This window comes from Narcine bancroftii, chromosome 6, assembly GCF_036971445.1.
Source record: "Narcine bancroftii isolate sNarBan1 chromosome 6, sNarBan1.hap1, whole genome shotgun sequence".
Classification (NCBI taxonomy): Eukaryota; Metazoa; Chordata; class Chondrichthyes; order Torpediniformes; family Narcinidae; genus Narcine; species Narcine bancroftii.
The window spans coordinates 147,898,745-147,920,216 of NC_091474.1; the positions used below are offsets into that span (position 1 = coordinate 147,898,745).

At 38.7% G+C, this 21,472-nt stretch overlaps 1 protein-coding gene across 6 annotated transcripts in view; it reads left to right on the forward strand.

Moving 5' to 3' along the window:
- Positions 1 to 21,472, forward strand: part of lpin1a (lipin 1a) — a 122,067-nt gene that overhangs the window by 48,375 nt on the left and 52,220 nt on the right. For 4 of the 6 annotated variants that reach the window (XM_069886327.1, XM_069886321.1, XM_069886322.1 and 1 more), the window contains exons 4-6: positions 10,436 to 10,764; positions 17,882 to 17,992; positions 20,144 to 20,251. In XM_069886327.1, coding sequence (XP_069742428.1) covers positions 10,436 to 10,764; positions 17,882 to 17,992; positions 20,144 to 20,251 — 548 coding nt within the window. The remainder of the gene's footprint in view (positions 1 to 10,435; positions 10,765 to 17,881; positions 17,993 to 20,143; positions 20,252 to 21,472) is intronic. The other 2 variants (XM_069886325.1, XM_069886326.1) reach the window with 1 other exon arrangement.

Genomic DNA, 21,472 nt, shown 5'->3' on the forward strand with positions numbered 1-21,472 from the left:
CATTGATTTTCTTATTCTTCCAGTGGATCTGGAGGATTTTACAGAAATTAAATTGGTAGTATCTCTGAAGTGCTATGATATGAGAATTTATTGACATGCACATAAGTACAATGTACAGATACACTGAAATTCTTACTTGTAAGCCATACAAACAACTAAGATGCATCAGCAACAGTCGTGTTAATTATATTACCATAATGGGACAAAAAAGAATGCTAAATACTGATATATAGATAGATATTCACAGTTGCAGTTTGTGCAAAAAGATGTGACGTTTCAACAATGCAGACAGATTTTTTGGAGGTCCAGGAGCAGTTTATAATTATGGAGGCTTAGGGAGATTCAGGAGCCTGACAGCTGTTCTTGAATAAGGAGGTAAAGAACTTAAAGGGTTGTATACCTTTTGACTTAAACTAGCAGGAAGAAGAGATGTGAGCAAGGAGATGGAGATCCTCTTTGATATTGACTGCCTTCTTGTGGGAGTGCTTCACATATATGTCTTCAGTAGACAGGAGGTCAGTGCCTATGATAGACTAAGGTGTTTGCTGTTGGTTATTTAAGAAATAGAAACAAATAAGAAGGTAGAGTGATTTTAAAATATTGATCTTCAAACACCTTTCCTTAGTTGACCAAAGATCCTAATGTACTGGTGAAGGTGATCATATATTTTATCATTATTATCTGCCTTCTTGATATGGGAAGTGATTTCCAGCGACGTGATATATTGGAACCACAGAATTATATTTTTTTAAATTTAGAAGTACAGCAGGGTAACAGGACCTTCTGGCCCATGAGTTTGTGTTGCCAAAATACCTCAATTAACCTATGGCCCTGGTACTTTTTGAAGGGTGGGAGGAAACCAGAGCACTTAGGGGAGGACATAAAAACTCCTTATTGACAGTGCCAGATTCGAACCCAGATAGCTGGTGCTGTAATAAATTTGCATGAACTGCTTCGTTAACTGTGCCGCCCATAGAGCATTACAACACAATACAGGCCCTTCAGCCTGCAATCTTGTGCTGACCTATATATACCTATCCAAAAAAAAAACCCTACCTCATAACTCTTTCATTCATGCCACTGTCTAACAGTCTCTTAAATGCCCCTATTGTTCCAGCCTCCACAATGCCAGGTAATGCTTTCCAGGCACCCACAACTCTCTGTGTGTAAAACTTGCTCCTGATATCTTCCCCTAAACTTTTCTCCCATCACTTTGTACAGATATCCTCTGGTGTTTGCTACCCCGATCCTGGGGGAAAAAAAAAGTGTTAATGATCTTCCTTGTACTTGCCTCTCATAATCTTGTAGACCTCTATTAAGTCACCTATCATCCTTCTTCCTGCCAAAGAGGCAATCCCTAGCTCTGCTAACCTTGCCTCATAAGACATACTCTCTAATCCAGGCATCATCTTAGAAAATCTCCTCTGCACTCTCTCTGAAGCTTCCACATTCTTTCTATAATGAGATGACTAGAACTGAGAGTGGTCTCACCAGAGATAATCGAGCTGCAACTTCACCTCATGACTCCTGAACTCAATCCCCTGACTAATGAAGCACAACATACCATAGGCCTCCTTAATGACACTATCAATCTGCGTGGCAATCTTGAATCCCAAGGCGCCTCGTTTCTTCCACACTTAAGTATCCTACCATTAACCATGTATTCTAACTTCAAGTTTGACCTTCCAAAATGCATCACCTCACACATATCTGAATTAAGCTCCATTTGCCACTTTTACACCTAAATCTGGATCCTGTCTCTATCCTGGTATAGACCTTGTAACCTAAGACAACCTTCAACACCTCCAACCTTTGTATCAACAACAAAGTTATTGGTGCATCCCTCTACTTCTTTGTCCAGGTTATTTATAAAAATCACAAAGAGCGGGGATCGCAGAACCGATTCCTCCAGAACTCGACTAGTCACTGACCTCCAGGCAAAATACTTTGTGTCCACAACTGCCCTCTGCTTTCTGCAGGCAAGGTAATTTTTGAATCCACACAGCCAAGCTTCCAGGGATCCCATGCCTCATGACTTTCTGAATGAGCCTATCACAGGGGACCTTGTCAAATGCCTTACTAAAATCCATATACCCAACATCTACTGCCATACTTTCATTAACTTCTTTTGTCACCTTCTCAAAAAAACTCAGTTAGGCTTCTCATAAAACCATGTAAATTCTCCTTGGGAAGACTGTACCTCTCAATTCTCAAATCCTTTTGTTAAGAATCCTCTCCAATAGTTTGTCCACTACTGATGTAAGACTCACTAGAACTCCCAGGATTTTCTCTATTTCCTTTTATTAAACAAGGGGACCACATTTACAATTCTCCAATCTTCCGGCACCTCCCCTGTGACCAAGGTAGATGTAAATATAATTGCTAACACCTCAGCCATCTCTTCCCTCCCTTCCCATAGCAACCTTGGGGTACATCTCATCTGGTGCTGGGGACAACAATTCTAATGTTTTTAAGAAGATCCAGCACTTCCTCTTTCTTAATCTCAACACAACCTTGTCCTATTCTGTCCTCACCTTGATCAAGGTCCTTTTAGCTTGTGAAGCAAAGTATTCATTTAGGACCTCCTCCACCTCCAGTCCATGCTACCTCTTTTATATTCAAGCAGCCGTACCTTCACTCTTGTCATCCTTCTGTTCTTCATGTATGCATAGAATGCCTTTGGGTTTTCCTGAATTCTACTTGCCAAGATCTTCTTATGCCTCTTCAGCTCTCCTAAGTCCTTCCTTTAGTTTGTTACCGGTTATCATAATTCTCATGAGCTCTTCTTGATTTTTGTTTCCTTAATCTAATGTATGTTTCTTTATTCCTTTTAACTAGCTGCTTCATCTGTCTTGTCATCACTTTTCCTACCATTTTTTTCCCCTTTCTCAGTGGGACAAAGCTATCCAGAACCCTTGTAAGTGGCCCCTAAACATACTCCACATTATTTCTGTGCTTTCTCCCGAGAACATCTGTTCCCAATTTACATTCCCTACTTCCTGCCTCATTCTATCATAATTAGCCCTTCCCCAATTAAAATCTTTACGATTTTGTCCACTTTTATCCTTGTCTGTAGCTATGCTCAGGGAGTTGGTGGTCACTAATACTGAAATTCTCACCCAACAAGAGGTCTGTCATCTGACCAGGTTCATTACTCAGTACTCGATTCTGTTTAGCCTTTCCTCTGGTCGACTGGGCCACATATTGTGTCAGGAGTCCTTGAACAGCTGACAAAATTCTCCCTCATCTATTCCTCTTGCTGTAAGGAGGTGCCATTCATTATTTGTGATGTTGAAGTCTCTCTTAACAACAACCCAGTTATTTCTGCATCATTTCAAAATCTGCCTACCTATCTGTTCCTCAGTGTCTCATGTGCTATTTCGGCGCCTATAGACGAGGAGAATGGGTAAATAAGTGGCACATGAAATACTCCCAGTACAGTGATTGCTCCCTTCCTATTTCTGACTTCCACCTGCACCGACTCAGTAGATGTTCCCTGAACAGCATCCTCTCTTTCTGCAGTTGTGATACTATCCCTTACCAGTAATGCTGGTCCCCACCAACTCTCTTTTTTTTTATCTTCCATCTAAACCCAGTACCTGCATCAGCCAATTCTGTCATTATGTCAGCCAAGTCTCTCTAATGGCCACAACATTGTAATTCCACATACTGATGTATGCTCCAAATTTATCTCCCTTGTTTGTAATACTCCTTGCAATGAAATACATATTTCAGACCCTCCAACTGACTACATTTATGTTTTCTCCCTGTCTGTCCTTGCTCACAAATCTTGCATTATCTTTTCCACCTTCTATGCTGGTTCGCATCCCCCTGCCAACCTAGTTTAAACTCTTCCCAACAGCTCTAGCAAACCTGCCTGCAAGGATATTGGTCCTTTTCCAATCCAGATGCAGTCTGTCCTTTTTGAACAGGTAATAACTTCCCCAGATGAGATCACAAATATGAACCCCTGCATCAACGCTTCAGCCATGCATTCATCTGCCCCTGCTTCCGATTTTCTACCCTCACTGGCACGGGCAAATGCAGCAATCCTGTCTTATTCACTCTTCAGGACCTCATCCCTACTCCTATCTATGTCATTGGTACCAATGTGGACCACAACATCTGGCTGCTCACCCTCTGCCTCCAGAATGCTGTGGACTTGATCTAAGAGAGTTCAGGAATAGTTTAACGTTTGTTCCTGGGAGATGGAGGTTGCCTTGTGAGGAACAATTGAGCAGACTGAACCTATACTCATTCAAGTTGAGAAGGATCTTGTTGAACTATTTAAGTTTCTGAAGGGGCTCAACAGGGTTGCTTCTGAGAGGATGCTTCTTGGAATTCAAAAATTGAGGGCATAGTTTCAGAGTAAGTGGTTGCCCATTTAAAATGGAATTGGAGGAAGTTCCTCTCTCAATTTGTGAATCTTTTGAATCCTACTTGGGGACCTGTTGAGGAGTTGTAATTAAATATGTTCACATAGATTCTTGGATCACTGGGGAGTCTGATATGACAGAGAAACAAGCAGAAAAGTGATGTTGAGGCAAAGAGCCAGTAGCTGTGATTTTATTATATGGTGGAACAAGTTCAGTGGCATAAATTAAGGACTTCTGCACTATTTTGTGTGTGGATTTCTTTCTCCCTTTCCAACAACACTGAGAGAGGAACTTTACAAAAACTACATAATTTCAAAGAGTAGGCTTATTTCTAATTTAAGTCAAGCAATAAATGATGGCCTTGTCAGCAATGCCCGTATCCCAGTGAACAAAAAAAAATGACATCTTAAAGCAAACTGCAATGCTTTTGGTAACTAAATTGTACATGTCAAAAATAAACCTAATCTTGGGATATGTATTTCTGAGATTTGGCACTATGAAAGCATTTATTCAGGTTTACATCAGTCTCTGATATTGTTCCTTGACACTAAAGTAGAAATTTGGATTATATGGGTGATGTGCTAATTCCTCTAAAGGATTAACCTGTGCGCTCACAGCAAGCATACACCTGCTGTCTGGAGGTAGGAGGAATTGGGTGAGAATAAATTTTCTATTCAGTAATTAAACATCCAATAAAACAATTCGATAACAACAATTCTATAAAAGAAGGCAGCAGTGTTGCTGTTATAGGACTGGGAAAGAGACGTATGCATTTAACCATATGAAGGATAAACAGTGGATTTTTCTCTGCTGTAAGCAGCCAGAGCTTCAGCCAAAGGACTACTCGGCAATTAACAGGGCAAATCTTGATGATCATGCTTTAAAACATCTAATAGAATAAATCTCCTTCATACACAAGATTGGCTTTGGTTAAGAGCAGCAATACAATACATGTAACTTGTTGCAATGACCTTATTTCAGATTTATTGTCAGAGTAGATACACGACATACATACAACCCTGGGATTCCTTTTTTCTTTGGGCACGGCAGAATTACCACTAATTGATAGTGCAAAAATAAACTCTGTACAATGTAACCTGTAAATAAATAAAATAACTGTACGCAGATGACAAATGTAAACCGAGAGAACAAAATAAAATCAATAAAGTCCACAAGTAAGAGTCCTGAAATGAATAGTTTGTTGTTGAGGAGTCTGATGGTGGCAGGATTGCAGCTGTTTCTGAACCTGGTGATCTCGTGGCGCCTATACCTCCTTCCTGACGGCAGCAGGGAGAAGAGAGCGTGTGCTGGGTGGTGTGGGTCTTTGATTGCTGCTGCCCTCTGCCGGCTTTGTTCCCTGTAGATACATTCAACAGTTGTGGGGGGGGGGGGGGTGGTTTGCCTGTGATGTCCTAGACTGTGTCCACCACTTTTGGAAGGGTATTTGTGTTCCCATACCAGACTGTGACGCATCCGGTCAGCATGCTTTACACCACTCCTATGTAGAAATTTGCCAGGGTTTTTGATGTCATACTAAACCTCTGCAAACTCCTGAGGAAGTAGAGACGCTATTGCGATAGAAGCCAGATTAAACAGTCTTTATGTTGGCCTATATGGAGATAATGGGCCTATTTTAAGAGTAGTAGCAGAGGTGGCTCCAGAAGGCCTTCAGGGATGAAGGCAGAATAATCCGAGGCACAGTTAGTGTTGTTTCTCAAGTGATAAAGGCCTCCGACCGTGCATCTTGGCACCTCACAGTTCGGCGGGCAGCAACCTCCTTTGAAGAAGACCGCATAGCCCACCTCACTGACAAAAGACAAAGGAGGAAAAACTCAACACCCAACCCCAACCAACCAATTTTCCCTTGTAACCGCTGCAACCGTGCCTGCCTGTCCCACATCGGACTTGTCAGTCATCAACGAGCCTGCAGCAGACGTGGACATACCCCTCCATAAATGTTCGTCCGCGAAGCCAAGCCAAAGAAAGAAAGGATCTTGCATTGTTAATGATGTAAGAATAGGCTGATCATTTACACTTGATTGGCTCATTGCTTTTGTCTGTGCATTGGGTGAAGATGCAGTACCTAATTGCCAAACTTGTAGAAGAGTCCCATACTCATCATTATGGTGGAATGATGCATGTAATAACATGAAAAAAATATTTCATCTGATGATTTGTTTTCAGCTGGAGTGAAAGGAATATGTTTCTTCTGACTGATGTTTTTAATCAGTTTTTTTTTAATTTGTCAACAGCAAGATTGCACAATAGAGGAAATGAAATTCAAGTTCCCCTTTACATAATCTGTTTTAAATCTAGAGAAGACGAAATAATGATTAGAGCAAACATGTTTGGGTAGGATAAAAGCTGAAATATAACCTTGTGGGGAGAAAAACATTGAAATCTCCATCACATTCAATTAGTTTCCCTTGGTTGCAGTAGAGCAACCGCAAAACAGGCCTGTGGATGATAGTTTCCTAGTTGACTATTTTGAAGCGTGGGCCATTTTATTATTGTCTCCCTCTGTGGAGAAAGAGCATTCAGGGTGGTATTGAGAACCTGGAAGATGTGTGTCAGGAGTACAAACCATGTGTATCCATGGCAGAAGGAACAAAAGCTCAAAGCTTTCATCTCTTTCCCACTCCACTCTGCTAGGCACTTCTTGGTGCATCCATTAGATGTATTTCTCATTTGGCCTCATTCATAAAACCAGAGCAGGAGGAAGAGGAGGAGGGGAATGTTTAAAGTGTTGAGAATTCTTTTAACCTTGAATGTTTTGACAGTTACACCTGAATAATCTTGAACTCCCTAAATACCCAGTTGTGCTGAACCCTTAGAAGTTTCAGATGCCAAATAAAATAATCTCTGTTGGTTGTACTTGTCTTCATGCATTCAATTCCATTGAGATCAGTGAAACCAAATGTGTCAGATGAGCACAACTGGAGTTGATGCACTTGTATTTTTTCGAGCATTGACTATCAAAGTCTAATTTCTTCCTTGGCACGTTCTGCACTTAATTTGTAAGATTACTTTCTATGCTACACCCGATCCTTAATCCCTGCTGTTCTCCTAACTCACTCACTTTCACAATGTCTTTATTCCATAATTCATCTTTCATGCATGGTTGCGACATTGAAGGAAAAAATACATACTTTTCAAGAATGTTACTTGCTTTGTTAGAAGATCAATGTAAAAATGTAGCTATACAATGATGGGTTGTTAAGGTGAGAATCATCATGGCTGTTGATTACTGTTATCTTTGAACCATTGCCTAATTATATTTCTGGGATGATAATTATAAATCTTGTGCAACACAGTTAGACAAGGCATGCCAGGTGACAGTGCCATAGTTATAGTTCAGTTACACTGTTATGATATTGGGAAATCAGATGAGATTAGTGTGAGGTTATTTAATTTTCCCAGTAGTTGTGATCCATTAGGAACATTCTTGTTGTATGAATTTGATATCTTTTCTGCTTTGGCTTGGCTTCGTGGACGAAGATTTATGGAGGGGTAATGTCCACATCAGCTGCAGGCTCGTTTGTGGCTGACAAGTACGATGCAGGACAGGCAGACATGGTTGCAGCGGTTGCAAGGGAAAATTGGTGGGTTGGGTGTTGGGTTTTTCCTCCTTTGACTTTTGTCAGTGAGGTGGGCTCTGCGGTCTTCTTCCAAGGAGGTTGCTGCCCGCTGAACTGTGAGGCGCCAAGATGCACGGTTTGAGGTGATATCAGCCCACTGGCGGTGGTCAATGTGGCAGGCACCAAGAGCTTTCTTTAGGCAGTCCTTGTACCTCTTCTTTGGTGCACCTCTGTCACGGTGGCCAGTGGAGAGCTCGCCATATAACACGATCTTGGGAAGGCGATGGTCCTCCATTCTGGAGACGTGACCTACCCAGTGCAGTTGAATCTTCAGCAGCATGGATTCGATGCTGTCGGCCTCTGCCATCTCGAGTACTTCGATGTTAGGGATGAAGTCGCTCCATTGATTTGCACTAAATTCTTTCCTTGATTGTTATCTGAAATGAATACAAATGTTAATGCCTTTGGTGCCAATTTTATTTTCAGTAATATGTACAAAATTTGATTCTGTTGACATTGCTGTATATCTTACTAAGTAGCTATTGATGGAATGTGGTAGAGAGTGCATCAAGGGTTGTTCACTTGCTTTCGTTGGCATGGGAGTGTTTGGGAAAAACAACAGCAGTTCCAGTTGGACACACTTTCTATCTCTTCTTTCATGGTCCAGGAAATTCATTTTCTGTAAATTGGTATGTCAATGCTATTTTGATTTTTTTTTTGATCACTCATTCAAAGCAACATTCTATGTCTGTTTTCTTGAACTGAAAAGTTCATTATCTCCTAAACTCCCACTCTGCCATCTCCCCCAACCTTCTCCAAAAATTAGTTTTGTATTTGTTTGACTTAATGCCAGTGTAACAGCTGGAGCTGATTGGGTGCATATTTAATGTTGCAAGAACTTCAACTTCTGGTTCTGTTTCCATTTTGACCTTGCACATATTTTCATATGTTGTAAGAGGCTATTTCTCCCATTTAGTTCCTTGAATCCTATTCTCTTTAACATGTCCATTACCTCCCCCTGATTCTCCTATTATCCAGGCATAATTTACATTAATTAATTAACTAATGCACTCTATTGGCTAGGGAAGGAAATCGAAATGACCAAGTGAAACACACAAGGTCACAGGGAAAACGTACAGAATTCACGTTGACAGCACCAAAATCCAGGATTGAAGTGGAGCCCTCACTTTCCTTCCTATTCCTTCACCATTCTGCTCTTTCTCCTTTCTTGGTTTGAGGCAGTGAGGTGGCATTTTGAAAGTATTATAAAACAAAGTTCCAAATACCTCAGTGTGAAGTCCAACTTTGACTTCCCTTTCATTCGCTATTTGCTTATCACCTGTAAATCAGCAATGTGGCTTCTAAAGTATGGGGCCTTGGAAATTGCGTTACAGAGAAGTCAATAAAATCTAAAATGAATGATTACCATCCTTCTCCTTGCCCATTAGCTTAGAGAAATATTTTTATTAATTTTATTATGATCTAGTGGTTGTTGAGTTAAGTTCAAGTTTATTATCAATTGACTGTACATGTACAACCAGATGAAACAATGTTCCTCTGGACCCGATGCACAAACCTAATAGACAGCATATAATATTCACATACATACATAAAAATACAATGTAAAAATTGTACATATAAATATTTTAGAATAATTTACTAATTTTGTTTATAAGAGACCAAGGTTGCAGGTGACCATTCATCCATCTCACAACCTGCAAGAATAAGTTATTTCCCAGCCTGATAGTCCTGATTTTGATCCTTCTGTGTCTCCTACTTGATGGTAGTGGGTGAAGGATACTGTGTGCTGAATGGAGAAAGTCCTCCACAATTCTTTCAGTCTTATTTAAGCAACACTCCATTTAACTTTCAACAATGGAGGAAAGGGAGGCACCAGTGATCTTCTCGGCTGTTTATGATGATCCTCTGTATTGATTGGTCTAACGCTTTATAGCTATCATACCACACAATGATGCAGCCAGATGGGACACTCTCCATGGTGCTCCTGTAAAATGGGGGCCGACAGCCTTGCCCTCCTCATGCTCCTTGGGAAGCGGAGGTGCTACTGCACCTTCTTGGCTAATAAGGGTGTTATGAGTCCAGGATACGTCATCCAGTTTATGGAGACCAAGCAATTTTGTGCTTTTTACCTTCTCTTTGTTAGAACCACTGATGTTCTGTGGAGAGCGTCAACCTTCATCCTCCTAAAGTCCACAATCATCTCCTTTGCCTTGTCCATATTGAGACTCGGGTTGTTATCGCATAATTTGATGAGCTCTGTTTATTTTGTCATATTGTTTGTTTTGTACCTGAAATGTAAAATGCAATGTTCTATTTGTCCTGCATGACCCATTTAGTTCCTTCATTAATTTTTATTTTTGGTCCTATTTACGCTTTTGGGAGCTTCTTTGGAATAGGTTAATGCTGAATGGATCCACAGTTAGTGATGCTAATACAGCAATTGAAATATTTATTTTTTAGGTAAATGTTCCTTTGCGGCTGGCCACTTCACCTATTATCATTTCTGAAGGTGCTGCACTAATGGAGACCACAGTGGGGGGCAGTTTGCTTGATAAGCAGAAAAAAATAGAATCTACTGGTACCCCGCAAGCTTCAGTACCTATTCACGTTTCACCATCCTCTTCAGAAAACCAAAGTGGCAGCACTGTGAAGAAAAGAAGAAAGAGGAGACGAAAATGTAGAGTGGATAGCATAAGAAGAGATGATGTCGGTGACACTTCAGAGAATGAAAACATGTTTCCTATTGAACTCAGCTCTGAAGATGAGGTGGAATTCACTGAGACTACATGGTCAGTACCAAAGCAATTCTTAACAGTGCAAAAATGGTCTGTAGCTATGTTTCAGTAATTTATAGCTTTAATTATGAAGTTTTTTTTTAATTTGCTTATGGTTTATAAGAGTGGGAACATGCCTTTTGGATCTAATTTTAAGTTTCTGGGTAAAAGCCAAATAAAAAAATTTTGCCCTGCCCTGTATTTTGCTTTTGTATATCAAGTAAAAGTGGTGTATTGTCTGAGTGACTATTATACTCTCTTGCTTACATGCTTGTAGTAGTTTGACATAACACTGAGGTGGTAATTAGTCTGACTATTGTGAGTTTAATGTACCTGTTAATTGAAGCATATAATAGGTACACAATCCTTTATCCAGACATATAAAATCTGGAAAGCTCCAAAAAGCGGCATTTTTTTTTCCTGGTACTGGTACAATGAAGAGAGAGGAGAGAGAGGAGAGAGAGGAGAGAGAGGAGAGAGAGGAGAGAGAGGAGAGAGAGGAGAGAGAGGAGAGAGAGGAGAGAGAGGAGAGAGAGGAGAGAGAGGAGAGAGAGGAGAGAGAGGAGAGAGAGGAGAGAGAGGAGAGAGAGGAGAGAGAGGAGAGAGAGGAGAGAGAGGAGAGAGAGGAGAGAGAGGAGAGAGAGGAGAGAGAGGAGAGAGAGGAGAGAGAGGAGAGAGAGGAGAGAGAGGAGAGAGAGGAGAGAGAGGAGAGAGAGGAGAGAGAGGAGAGAGAGGAGAGAGAGGAGAGAGAGGAGAGAGAGGAGAGAGAGGAGAGAGAGGAGAGAGAGGAGAGAGAGGAGAGAGAGGAGAGAGAGAGAGAGAGAGGAGAGAGGGGAGAGAGAGAGAGAAGCGTGACTAAGTTGGGCAAGGGGTAGAGAGATGGCAGCGCGACTCGGGCATACAAGTGGGGGAGAGAGCGGCGGAACTTGGGTGGGAGAGAGACGGCAGTGCGACTCGGGTGGGCGGGAAGATAGAGACGGCAGTGCGACATGGATGGGGGGAGGAGAGAGAGAGAATGACGGCAGCGCGACTCGGGTGGGCGGGAGGGGAAGAGACGGCAGCGCGACTTGGGTGAGCGAGGGGGGTGAAGAGACCCCAGTATGGCAGCACAATTCGGGTGGGCTTAAATCTGGGGCAGCTGGCGTTTGTTCTGAAATCCGGAAAAATCAGAAATTCAGAACACACTGTCCCCCAAGGGTTCTGGATAAAGAATTGTGTACCCGTACTAAAGTTTACGTGAGCTTCAGAATTTCCTGTTAGTTTTACTTTCCATTTGAAGTAAATTTTTGGAAGTTGAATTTTTGTTAGCCATAACTTACACAGTCCTCCTGAATCAAATCTCCTTCCTCTGCATCACGCACTCTTCTGAAATTTCCTTTGTTTTGTTATGTGTATATGAAAATAACAAAAGCAGACCCATCAGCAGATCAATCAAAATATATGTCCTCAGCCTGTCGAGGGTAGCCTTGTTGGCTATTGGCATGATTCAGACTGCTGTTAGAAATTGCAGATCTTATGCTGCGATGTGGAGAGAAAAACAAACTGATGGAGAAATTAGCAGGTCAAACAGCAGCTGTGGAGGGAAAAGAATCGCTGATGTACAGGGTCTTGACCCAAAACCTCAGTAATTCCTTTGTCTCCATAAATATTGCTTGGCCAACAGAGTTTCTCCAGCAGTTTGATTTTTATATTGAAAAAAATTGCCAGTGTATGTGAATTTCTTTTCCATATCGATCCTCTAACCAAAGTGTCTGTAAAGTTACAATGGGGAAGGGGTGGGTGGGTCTTATGATAACTAACATTGTGACAAGTTAACTGTCCAAACCTAATGTGTTGGTCCTTGACCAGCAGTGAACAGTTTGTTAATGATGAGCAAAAGAGAAAAAAAATAGCATGCCTTAAAATCATCAGAGTGGTCAGATCGGAGTTTTAGGAGAGCCTTTTCTTGAAATGGATGCATGAATAAACGAAGTCAGCAAAAAATAACAAAGATCTTCAACTGAGAAGTTGATGTGTTCAAGTGATGTGTGTTTGAGGCAATAATGGAGATTATTAGATGAATTTTTTTTAAGGAAAATATTAAAGAACCATCAGTAGACATAATAAAATACATTTTGTATGTACCCTGGAAACCAGGCAAGTGTTTTATTGACAATCTTTAAATTTCCCCCTGAAATTTTTTTTTAAAAACTGGAAATCTGAAATGTAAATACTTAGCAGATCAGACTGCATCTGGGGAAAGAGCAAGTGTTAATGGTTCAAGTCTGATTCTGGCAGTTAATGACAAAGTTTTCAAACATAAAATGTCATCGGTCTTTCTCTAATAGTACCCTCAATTGTCTTTGTACTTAATTGACTTGTGAGGCTGTTAATAGCAACTGCATTGCTAGGTCTGGAGTCCCAAGTGGGTCAAGTTAAGTCAGGGTGGCATGTTTCCTTCTCTGCTTGGTGGACTTAGAATTAAAGGAAATGAATGTGGCAAGAATTAAGGAGAATTTGGCATGCTGATGAACAATCATTGTACTGGATCAAGTTAATCTTGGCACACATTTGGTCTCCATTGAAATAGACTAATTTTTTTGTGGCAATTTGATATCCAAAATCCTGTATTGCTGCAAACATTCCCTGTGAAAAGCCAGAGGAGGCTGGCATTAAGGATCTGATTTGGCAACCTATCACCAATGTGCTTACGAGCAGTTGGTTTTATTTCTCCTTGCAAAGTTAATGGCGAACAATGTTGAAACATTGCAAAAATGCAGGAAACGCTGAGCAAATGAAGCAATATCTGTAGAAAAAAGACATGGGGTTAATGTTTTGGGTCTACGATCCTTCATTAAGTATGTTCCTACCAGCTACTTCTTTGGCTGTTAGGCTAATACAGGTTGCCTGTGTGTTTGTGAGCCTCTTTTGCTAATATTCTACTTTACATGTGTACCTTTACAGTTGCTGCTCAAGTAAATCTGGAGCCCACTGAGCAGGGTTGTACGTTAGTCTCCTCTGCTAATACTATTCTGCAGTTTTACGACAGCTGATTTATGCACTCCATGTAGTGAAGCACGTGGGAACATTTCATTCTTCAGGATGCCAGTGACTTATTTTAGGAGTAAGCTGTAACCAAATTAGATCTGGTATTTGCTTTGTTGATCAACACTTGTGAACTGAATGTCCCAAGGACCAGCCAACACTCTTGTGGGGTCACCTTTCAATTTCATGCATCACATAATATATATTTGAAGCCTCAACAGACCTTATTAGATTACCTTGTTGATACTCTAAGGTACTTTACAACATTATGATTTTTGGGGTTCATCTGCAGTTATTTGGATTGCCAATTTTTGTCCACAGGAGATGAAGTTGTGTAAACACCTAAGTGCAATGCCTAGTACCCTGCACAGCCAAAAACACTGGTGATCAGGAGGTCTAAATATTGTAGCTATAATGTGCCACAGTAATCTCATGTCTAAATGCTGAATAGATTACATGCACGTGACTTGTAGTGAGTACATAGGTATTTATTTTCAGAAGGTGACCAGAACAATAATGGTATTTGATATCATTATGCATTTAAAGTTAATCATATGATAACATTGATCAATGCTGTGCTGTTCTTAAAAATCAAATTCATATAAAAGTGAATCTGAATTTTACTTTAACCAATTCCAGGTAGGGAAAAAAAAAACCTGAACCTTGTTCCATTTTTAATTCCTTTTTCAGAAATTTTTTTTGACATGTCAGAATTCAGATAGCAGTTATTTATTTTGTAGGTTAATCAGCCAAAAAGTGAAATGCAGCAGATTTGAGACTTTTTTTCTTTTATGTTCATTGTTTATTTTGTACAATTATGTTGATCTAATCATTTTTGAGAATGTATCTAATCCTTTAACAACCTTTGTCAATATAATTATTTAGAAATGTTGATTTATTGGCCTTCAGTTCACTGTCATTGCAATCTGAATTACCATGAAGTACCTAGACAAAGCATTTTCCATGCATGTTGTCTCAATGAAACAAACTTTGAACCGAATAGGATAATAAATTGGCAAATACAAAATTAAACTTTAGCATGATATTTTGGGAATTCAGGTCCATAATTTTAAAGAACAGATCTATTTGTTAAAACTGAATGATTTTTAGAAGTCCAGTTTACCATGGTGCACAGAATTCTGTTTTGCTATGATTCTGATTCTTCTACCAATGTGGTTGACAACACCATGTTCTAAAATTGCCCAGAAAACTGCTATTAGGTTTATCGTATGAACTGTAGTGGTCTGTTGTCCTGCTTCTGCTTTTTTTTGTGGTTGTGAGAGATGGTTATATCTAAACATTAAAATAAATATCCATTTTGGATTAAAACACCAATGTGTGGCAGAACTGCTTCCTTCAGGCTCAATTATTAAATTAATGGAGTCACAGATGGGCACACAGTTGGCAGCTTCTTCCTACTGAGTTACTTTTCAAAGAAATTGAATAAAATTGTTGGTTCTTTGTGCTACACAGTTGTCAATCAAAACCATTGTGCCAGACGTTCTGAATGTCAATCACACAAGATGATTATCCAGTTTCACGTGATGTACGATGACTGGTTATTAACACTGCCTCGGCACCAGTGTAATCCACAGAATTGAATCAAGGCTTTGCATTCCATTGATTTAGCTTTTAAAATAAATTAGGCTTTGGGTGCATAATGATAGCTTTGTATGTTAAAGTATAATGTACATTTTCAGCAGATTGCAAAAAAAACCATAATCTGCCATGGCCAACAAGAAAATATTCAAAAACCCACCTTTAGAAAAGCAAAATTGTTCCAACTAATTCTGCTCTGGCTGTTTCGTGGGTATAATGATCAGTGTAGCCTATCTGAAATTCCTTGGGATTTGTGTGGAATTGCTCAAGTAAGCCAAGGTACTATTAAAGCACTCTTCTACTCTTGCCTAATCCCATTGCAAAACTACTCTTTGCTTTCACTTTGACCCCCCCCCCCCCCACTCCTCCTCTTATGATAAATCAGCTGGGATGAATTAACTTAAAGGCTCTTCATCATTTATGGGATTTGAGTCAGGAGTGGATGGAATGCATCCCACTTGTCTGGATGTTTGCAATTGTAACAAAACATGAGAATCTTGACTTTTGTCAAGAGAGAACAGTTTGCATTCATGTCACTGCCTTTAAATTCTACACTTGCTATCGTCATTTCAAAATGTCACACATTTCTCACCCACCACCGCAACGTTCTCTTGATCAGTTATTAATCTCTATTGAGGTTGACTCAGTGGGCTAGAATTCTTTGCTTAAAACATTAGTGAGAGTACTGTCTTTGCAAGAAATGCAGATATTGAAGGAGAAAGCTCATTACCCTCAGGAGAAAACTGTCTGGGTCTTGATAGTCATTGTCCCATATGAAGCTCAAATAAAACCAAACACAGGTAGCTGGGGTCATTTGTCTGTATTGCAAGGCTGTATTCTCTGAGCTAGTATTTCCTTTGGATCTTCCACTTTGTTTTGTAATGTGTGTGTATGGATAGTTAGCTTTTCTTTAGAAAGGCAAAGTACAATGAAAAAAGGTTTGGATGGAGAAAACCATTGTCCTTTTTTCTAGGGAAGTTGCTGAACCCAAGGAAAGTATTTAGAGATAATAAAATCATAACTAGTTTTTTAAATTATTTACCAATTCCATTGCGTCCTTTGAGTTAATTAAAATATCTTGGCTTGGAGCTCTTGTCTTATTGCCTGCAAACATTTGCCAACTTGGTGATTTTAAAAATAGTCCAGGATCTCTGAGATTTCTTGCTGGCTATGTCTCATTACAACAATATGGGATTTCCATCATAAAATTTGTGAAGAATGTTGTAATTGTGCTGTGCAGGTGATCATCACTGCTTTCTTTCTTTCTTTTTCAATCTTTTTCTTAAACATTACAAGTAAACAATACATGAGAAGAATGGAATACAGAATTGAATAGTAAAAGCAGAAACATCAATATATTGCAATACATACATATAACATTATAACATGTTAAACAATATTATCCTTTTCTCCTCAATTTGGAATATTTGAAAAAGAGAAAAAAAATTGTTAAAATTCCATCTAACTTACCAAAATAAACTGAGAGTTCACTACAACAGAACAAATCAAACTATTTATCTGTTCCTTGTCTAGAAAAAAAAAATAACTGAAATGAAAAGCAGTCTGGAAGGTAAAGTCAAAATACAAATGAACTCGTATGGAAATATTTTATAAAAGGACACCAAATCCTCTTCAAACTTAACAGAGATTTCAAAAGTGCAACTTCTAATTTTTTTCTAAACTTAAACATGATGCAACTTGAGAGAATCATTGCATCAAAGTAAGTGAATTAGGGTCTTTCCATTGAAATAAAATGGCTCTTCTGGCTAACAATGTAGTAAAGGCTATAACCCGATGTGGAGAAGTGGGAAATTGACCCACCTCTGGAACTATAATTTCAAAAATATAAGTCAATGGATTAGGTTGCAATCTACTACCCAGTATAATTGACACAGTCTTGAAAATATCTGTCCAATACTTCTCAAATACAGAACAAGACCCAAAACATATGCATTAGTGTGGCTATGATTTACATCTAGGAGTAATATTAGGAAAGATACTTAGAAACTGCTTGTATATTAAAAAAAACAATTTTATCATGTATAACAAAGGCTAAGGTATAAATGGTTGTAAATATGTAATTTTATTAATTAGGTTTCTGTAGTTGTATTTGTTAATTGCTTTTTGTTTTTTGGGATTTGGGGTATTGGTGAGAAGGTGCCAGCTGCTGCCTTGAAATAGCTGATTGAAGAGGTGGCAAAATGATTAGTTTCCATTCTGTGTCAATGCCATATTAGGTGTGGAAGGTTTTGCTTTGCAGATCAACTCTCAGAGCAGAATTTGAAATCTGGTATTTTTGTTGCAAGATTTCATTTCTTCTGATTGATGTAATGTTGTGAAATTCTAACCCAACGTGAAAATAATGATGGAAAGACAGGTAGACTGTCCAGACAATGGTCTGTTGATTGGTGGAATTTCATTTCTTTAAACAATTCTTATTGAAACAATTATATACTGTCTTTGGAAGTTTCCTGCTCTGCTAATTACTGTTTTTTTTCCCTTTTTTCAGGAACTCAATGTATATGCACAGTGACCAACAAATGCCAGCCAGTGCCTTGGTTAACATAATCCAGTCTTCAGAGCATACCCATTCGGATACTGAATGCTTGACTAGGCACAGGTATTGATCTTTATTGAATTTTCCAATGCTCCTGACTCATTCCTGCACCATCTGTTAATCCTGTCCTGTCTTTTTTTTTGTGTGGAATCTCTATGTTTGTGATGGCAAACAAAAATTGTATTAACCGGTGAGAAATAAGGTTGCAAAAATGGTGATTGAATTCTTCTTTAGCCACTATATTGGAAAATTGCTGCTGTTGATCTGCACGGTGAAGCTGATGGAGAACAAAAGCATCAGCTCATTGAGAGCAATTCATTTTGTGTTTTCTGGTGGGCAAATGCCAGTATATTGATAAGAGGAAACATTCCAAAATATTAATTTCATGTAAACCTCTTGGACCAGGGTTACAGCATTGTATTTGGTGAATAATTCTAAAATGGCATCCGCATCATTAATTATTTAAAGAATAATCTTTACCCTAAAGCTAAAGAAACTAAGGTTGTTATAAATATGCTTAAATTATCAAAATTGGAAGGATGTGAGATTTTTGTTTGAAAGAATCAAAGACATGGTGTCATTACCCCAGGAGCCCATGCATTGCTTTATCAGTGGGATGCCACATTTAAGAAATGGGGTAAATCTTTAAGATAGGATGTTTTTGCTCAATTTCAAAAATACAATTTATGGTAAATCGCTGCTTTTTTTTTTAAAAGACCAGTTTGTGGTTTTACTCCATATCAGAGCAAATGTCAAACAGTAATTCCAGTAGTTAGCAAAATCAAGAACTTTATGGACATTATATATAAAAAAAATAACTTGTAATTTTGATTTGTGAACAAAAGGGGCCCGTTTTATGGTTGCTCAGTCAATGACTAGATAGTATTTGTGAGGATACTGGTCATTGTTCTTCACCAAAGGTCAAGGACATGTAGAAATTAGTTATGGTTGTATTCATCACCGAATGCTTATCTAATCAATGAAATATCAAGTTTAACTTTATTATCATCTGACTATGTATACACAACTGGACAAAACAGCATTTCTCTGAACCATGATGCACACAGTAAAAACACACAATAATGATTGTGTATATCTATAAAGGTGTAATATAAAATAAATGGATATAAATATTTTGGGATAATTTACTTGTTTTATTTATGAGTCCCAACTCATTATCACTCCTGTAAAATGTTGTCAAGATGGGGGGCCAGTAGCTTTGACCTACTCAAACTCCTTAAGAAGTATAGGTGCTGATGCACCTTGATGCCTAATGTGGTGGTGTGAGTCATCTGTTGTGTGCTCTCCATGACAAAGGCATTGCTGTGTAGAGAGGAGTGTGGTTGAATTTCATCCTCCTGAAGTCCACAATCATTTCCTTTATCTTATCCACGCTAAGACTCTGGTTGTTGTATCACTCACCAAGTCACTTTGTGAAATTAAAAACTATAATAAAAAGAGTGGATTTCATGGGTGAGTCAGCATTAGAAAGTAAATGTTTAAGCCTTTTGATCTCTCCTCAATAGTTGGATTCTAATCCAGTCCTGCTCATCTAACTCTCCAGGATTAATGTCAAATTTATCCAGAGTCTTGGCAGTTATATCTGGATTTTATGGAATTTATTTTTAATTTTGTTTTAATTTCCGAAGCTTGGATCAGTTTATTTATTGATTCAGCAATTATTTTGATTTAAATTTTGCTGAAAATTAGGAATTTCATATAGAGTTATTTACTTTATTTGATAATACATGTAAATCACGCAAGCATTAATTCATATTCATTTAGCAATAATGTTCTCTGCTTGGAAAAAAATAACTGGAGCAAAATCATTGATCTTTTGTTATAGTTACTGGAGTAAAGTTAATGAACTTTGATTATGAACAATGTAAGTATATTTTTATCGATGAATGAGAGGAATTCAGCATTTATCATCCTCCATTGATTTTCTGAACAAAAAAAGAAAATCTGCCAAACTGAGCCTTTACTTTGAGGTACTATTACAGTTTCAGAGGAAAACAATGCTGTATTTGCCCAGCTCAGAAGACCTCAGCTCACATGTTCTTAATTGTTGGCACAGCAAGTGTAATGCAGGGATGATGTCACAGCTGGTTGCATTGTTGTCCTTGTCATTTGTACACTCTAAATTCAGATATTTCGGCAAGAACCAGGCAACATAAATAATTCTGCTTTTTGTGCTGCCCTACAAAACTCCAGTCTGCCTGTAGAAAGCAAGCAATTGACGTCACATCTTTCGGTTACCGTTACTGGAGGCTTGTCCAGCTCTTGTCCACAGCCAGAGCTTCTTTATCCATCTATGCTCAGGTATAAGAATGCTATTGCACATTCCAACAAGCATGCTTTTGTGATGTTACTAATGCATTCAATAACGAGCAATGATGGTGTTTGAGCATGCTGACTTTTAAAATTTAATTTAATTTTTTTTACTTTACTCCTAAAACTTTTTTTTTAAACATGTTTTGGTAATCTATTAATATTCTGTTCCAAACCATATAATACATACATAACCCCTTCAGGAATATGCTTTAAGGGATCTTGTGATATTTATTTATAATATTTACATGGGAGATATTTGTGGATGTGAGGATTGAATATCGTTTTTAAAATACAAAGTGATACTGTTGTTTTATTGGGTTTATGGATGTGGAAACAATGAGTGTTATCAGAAGGCAATTCCTTTTTTAAATATTTTATTTTGGTTTTCATAGATTCATAAAGCAATTCAAACAACCAATACAATCTTTTTCAACATTCATATAACATACAGAGTCTGCATTTATCCCCCCTCTCCCTTGCCCACAAACATATAATCATACAAATATTCGTGGGGCTCACAACCCCCACTGAAACCTAAGAAAAAAAACAATCTGGCTAGCTAAATAACACAGGTAACGAATAAAAAGAAAGAACTAAAAAAAAATGCACGTCGCCTGTGCCATGTTCCACTTCCTTAACTTTGCTCTTTTCTCTCCTGGGACATATTTTTATAGTGTCTGTATTTGGAAAGGAAGGGGTACTAATCAATCTGCATACCCATTTCAAAGAGGGTTGCCACACTTTTAACGAATGTGCCATATTTCCTCCTTAGATATTTCATGAACTGAATTTGATATTTGGACAGTTGGACTCATGACTCCAATATCTCCCAGAAGGTACAACTCCAGATCTTGTGAAAATCCACCTTTGTAATTTTTTTCAGAATGTCCTCCAGGTCCACTCAGAAGGATCCTACCTTTGTACGTAGCTAGGTGGAGTGGATAAAGGTTCCAATCTCCACACTACACTTCAAGCACATTTCCAAAATTTCTGCCTTTTATTTATGTAATTTCTATGGTGTGAGTTACAGCTATACAAGAAGTTGTATTGCACAAACCTGTATCTGGCATTAATGATCCCAGTCACACTGTCCAGACACTGGTCTTACCACCACTCTTCATTGATTGTTGTGCCCAAGTTCAACTCCCATCTCTCCCTTGACCTGTGTAAGCCTGGCTTTGGGCTCTAACTTTGGAATATGTAATACAT